The sequence below is a fragment of the Haliotis cracherodii genome, unplaced genomic scaffold (assembly GCF_022045235.1).
Source record: "Haliotis cracherodii isolate W230 unplaced genomic scaffold, xgHalCrac1.p SCAF_17, whole genome shotgun sequence".
Taxonomy (NCBI): domain Eukaryota; kingdom Metazoa; phylum Mollusca; class Gastropoda; order Lepetellida; family Haliotidae; genus Haliotis; species Haliotis cracherodii.
Genome location: NW_027266272.1, coordinates 29781349 through 29786308, shown reverse-complemented (window position 1 = coordinate 29786308; position 4960 = coordinate 29781349). Strand labels below are relative to the sequence as shown.

General features: G+C 42.3%; 1 protein-coding gene across 1 annotated transcript; it reads right to left on the bottom strand.

Annotated features, from left to right (window-relative positions):
* Nucleotides 1-1514: 1514 nt before the first annotated feature.
* Nucleotides 1515-3330, bottom strand: LOC139464599 (uncharacterized). The gene is given in 4 exon segments (XM_071246120.1): nucleotides 1515-2351; nucleotides 2459-2745; nucleotides 3160-3294; nucleotides 3297-3330. Coding segments are annotated over 4 exon segments (1293 nt in total).
* Nucleotides 3331-4960: the final 1630 nt, after the last annotated feature.

Here is a 4960-nt window from a genome sequence, read left to right as displayed (position 1 = left end):
AGTAGGACAGTGCAGAGTAGTGTAGAGTAGGCCGGTACAGAGTAGGGTACTGTAGGACAGTACAGAGAATGGTATAGTTGGATAGTACAGAGGGGGATAGAGCACAACAACAAACATGAGGGTAGAATAGAACATTACAGAGTAGAGTAGGACAGTTTAAAGTAGGGTAAAGTAGGACAGTACAGAGAAGGATAGAGTAGGACAGTACAGAGTAGGGTAGAGTAAAGCAGGATAGAGTAGGACAGTACAGAGTAGGGTAGTACAGAGTAGGGATTAGAGTAGGACAGTACAGATTAGCACTGTGCAGAGTAGGACAGTACAGGGTAGGGTAGAGTAGGACTTTACAGAGTAGGGTAGAGTAGGGCAGTACAGAGTAGGGTAGAGTAGGACAGTACAGAGAAGGGCAGAGTAGGACAGTTCAGATTAGCACAGTGCAGAGTAGTGTAGAGTAGGACTGTACAGGGTAGGGTAGAGTAGGACTGTACAGAGTAGGACAGAGAAGGGCAGTACAGAGTAGGGTATATTAGGACAGTATAGAGTAGGGTAGAGTAGGACAGTATAGAGTAGCGTAGAGTAGGACAGTTCAGAGTACGGTAGAGTAAGACAGTACAGGATAGGGTAGAGTAGGACAGTACAGAGTAGGACAGTGCAGAGTAGGCTAGAGTAGGACAGTATAGAGTAGGGTAGAGTAGAACAGTAGAGAGTAGGACAGTGCAGAGTAGTGTAGAGTAGGACAGTACAGAGTAGGGTACAGTAGGACAGTAGAGAGAATGGTATAGTTGGATAGTACAGAGGGGGATAGAGAACAACAACAATAATGAGGGTAGAATAGAACATTATAGAGTAGAGTAGGACAGTTCAAAGTAGGGTAAAGTAGGACAGTACAGAGTAGAATAGAGTAGGACAGTACAGAGTAGGGTAGAGTAGAACAGTACAAAGTAGGGTAGAGTAGGACAGTACAGTACAGAATAGGTTAGAGTATGAAAGTACAGAGTAGGGTAGAGTAGGACAGTACAGAGGAGGGTAGAGTAGGATAGTTCAGATTAGCACAGTGCAGAGTAGTGTAGAGTAGGACAGTACAGAGAACGGTATAGTTGGATAGTACAGAGTGGGATAGAGCACAACAAAGATGAGGGTACAGTAGAACATTACAGAGTAGAGTAGGGCAGTTCAAAGTAGGGTAAAGTAGGACAGTACAGTGTGGGATAGAGTAGGACAGAGTAGAGGAGGATTGAGTAGAATAATAAAGAGGGTAGAGCAGAACAGTACGGAGAAGGGAAGAGCAGTGCAATAATGAGGAGAGTGGAGTATAAGAGTACAAGAGAGGGTAGAGTAGGACAGTACAGGGTAGGGAAGAGTAGAACAAAAATGAAGAGTTTATAAAACAGAATCAGTAGCAGATGGTCAAAATAACAAAGAAGGAATGAGGGTAAGAGAAGGATCACCATGTACTTACATAAACCTAACCATGATACACTAATCTATACCTACCTGTCCCCTGCACCTTACAGTGTTTAGAAGAAGTCCCTGGTGCCACATGAGAGACTGGAGCTGTACTCAGCCAGGAGAGCTTCCAGGTCCTCCAGAGTGTCCTGGGGCTCCTCCAGTCTTGCCAGCTTCACAGCTTGGGGCACCTCGCTGTTGTCATCTGGGCACTTCCTCTTGCGTGAGGGCAGGGACTCCTTGCTGGGCTCAGCAGTGGGTTTCCTCTTTTTCCTTAAAATGAGTTTAGTAAGATACAGATATTCCACATCATATTCATCATCAGAGTTTGGCTCAGCTCTGTCCACTGCATTGTCAGAATTTACACTTACTGTTACAGCAGTGACACCACCTGACTTAGCACTCTCTGATGCTGAAACAACCTTATCCTTTACATTATCAACAGGGACAGGCAAGGTCTTGCAACCTTTACTGGGCAAGACAGACTTTGGCTTTAAGTAAGCACGATCAGCAGACAACAACTGTTCGGCAAAACTAAGCTTAGATGAGGACTTAATGATACCATTATCACCCGAAGGCTTAGTGATACGATTCCCCCGGGTTCTGCTCTGTTCTTTCATTTTCCGAGCTCCAAGAGGCTGAGGCACAAAGTAGGGCTTGCTCTCAGGCTGATGCTTGCCCACTTTCTCCTTGGGAATGCGATGCTTTGGCTGAGGTTTTGGTCTGAAAGTGCGGGGCCTGCGTTTGCAGGGTTTGAGCTCAGGTTTTTGCTTTGGTAGGAGAGGGGTCTTGGAATTGGGTTTGGAGTTGCTTGCTGTAGATACGCCTGGAGTTTTCACATGGGCTGTGGGCATGAGTTGTGGTACTGATCTGGGAAGGTCAAGTGGGGACAGGGCACAGGAGAAGGCCTGATGGGTGATACAGTCAATGTATCATTTTCATATTTTGCAATAAACAAATATAATCATGCAGGCTTTTTCAGTTCCATTATTTAATGATCAAAACCGTACTATACCTCTGGTCTCATCAGCTGAAGATCTAGCGCTGAACTGGGCAGGCTGACAGGCATCGTCTCCCTACGTCTACTGCAAGGTGGTTGCTGGAATGCAGGAGGCAGGGGGATACCAGTCACAGATGGCTGAACTCCAGGCTGCAGGAGTCTTGGCTGTGGGTAACCAGGACCCAAGGAGAGGTTCACAGGATTACCAGCTGGTAACCAGATAGTGTTGTGATCTACCAGACATCTTGTTCCATCTCCCATCACCACTGTTGGCAGCCCGGTGGGCAAGCGGGGAACAGGCACTATAATAGAGAATTCATTATTTTAACTAAATGAAGACACTAGAAGTGCTTAAATAAGTATTAAGATTTTCATTGAGACTTGTCGTTTTAATAATAAACAATTCATTAAAACTCAGTCTTTTGAAAAGAAAATCAGGCGTGTCTTCGGGGATTCTACACTTTCATTTTCACTAAGTGGAACGTGTCCTGTATCATGTTTAGTTTCTATACCTTGCGTTACTAAAACGTTCAGGTTACAAATTACATATTAAAGTTGTATTTTTCAATATAAGGTCTGTACAGAATATGAAAATTGAAATTAGTGTATGGAAACACCAGCGTTTTACCAATTTTGTGGTGCGCATTGTGAACACATTAAAAGTTATTACATGATGCTTTATTGCTGGTAAAAATGCAAATGTCATATAGGCCTACCTGTCGTAGTAGCATTCATAGTTTTCTCCACCTCTTCAAGTCGTACACACTTTTCGAGTTGCATAAAAAATTGCACGATAAAACTGAGAACACTTCCAGTGATATCTCTCAAAATGGCTGACACACAGGAAGGGGTGTTGTCATGACGCCACTTCAGGCGAAACCACGCATGCGTCGACGTTATGAAAAACTTGCTCTTCCGTTTGCCTTACACATTGTGAAATATATGCATCAACACTCCATTACACGGCACCTGTTCAGATTTAATAAGGAGAAGAAATGCGTTATGAGAAGTGAAGGTCATTTCAAGGGAAGCTACTTTAGTTTGAAAGTTTGCTATGTAAATAGAGTTACCCGTCTTGAATGAGGATTTTATTAGCGTTTGAATGAATCATAAAACTACTAAAGTTTCAAGGGACCCGTGAAGATCCGGGGTAGAATAGGTCTTCAGCAACCCATTCTTGCCGTAAAAGGCGACTAACGGGATCGGGTGGTCAGGCTCGCTGACTTGGTTGATGCATGTCATCGGTCCCAATTGCGTGGATCGATGCTCATGATGTCAATCACTGGATTGTCTGGTCCAGACTCGATTATTTACAGACCGCCGTCATATAGCTGGAATATTGCTGATAACAACCAACCAACAAAACAAACTAAAAATTCAAAAATGTCATGCTTGCAATGATCCGGTTCATGTGGCATTCGGTGTAACATAAATTACACTGCCACTAAATATGTTAAGATTTATTTTAGATTGTTCCTTCTCAATGTATATATTAATTTATAGTTATTGATGTCAATGTATTTTTCTTTCTCAGGTCAAGTGTGTTCACAATAGCCGCCACAACAACCAGGAGTCATCTAAATATCACCGCTAATCATCCATCAGGCTTAAAAAAATGGTTATGTAAAAGGATGATGTATTCGTGCATGACAATATGAATAATTAAATATATCCTTATGTTATGAAATAAATTAATAAGAGGTTGATCTAATGAAGTCATTATGTATGATATATTAACTCATTTAAAATTATTGAAAGTGTTTTTGGAATCTAGTTGTATTGTAATGTGGCTTGTTTTATGATAAAAGAACAGCATGATACTCTTGAAACTTGAAAATCTTAAAGTTAAATCATTTTGGTAAAACACATTGCTGTCAAATATCACTGCATTTGTTGAAGAATAATAAAGATTAATACATATAAAGCTTTACCATAGTGTTACTTTAGAACCATGTAGACATATAAAGCCTCAGGGAACCGCCCTGTGTATGATACAGTAACAAATGACGTACAGCCATGTCTGTTTACATAAGCACTTACACATCGGGAGGAAGCGCGGGTGGCCCCGTCATCTAAGGCGCCACAATTCGCTCTGCAGAGTTGCGTCCCTTATGCACGTTTGAAAGCTACGATCGCACCGATTATGTTTCCAGGCTGGTCAACACCATACCTGTGCAAGTTGGTTTCACCAAAGTGGTAAACGTCTGAGACTTTTCCTCCCTCATTAAGCTGACACGCCGTGATATAACAGGAATACTGTTATACGGAGTTAAACCCAACTCACTCACTCACACATCGGGAAATCGCTCTCTAATGATGCAGGGAAAGTTATACAATAGTTTGTAAGCAAGTAAACACCACAGCGATGTGCGGAGCGTTGCAAAGAAGTAGTTTCTGCCGAGTAACCACATTTGCATATTTATCCATTATTTGACAAATAATCATACAGTTTGGACACATCGTTGAGTGCAGATGGTGGTGCCTAAATCATACAAATAATCTGTCAGTATCGTCAAC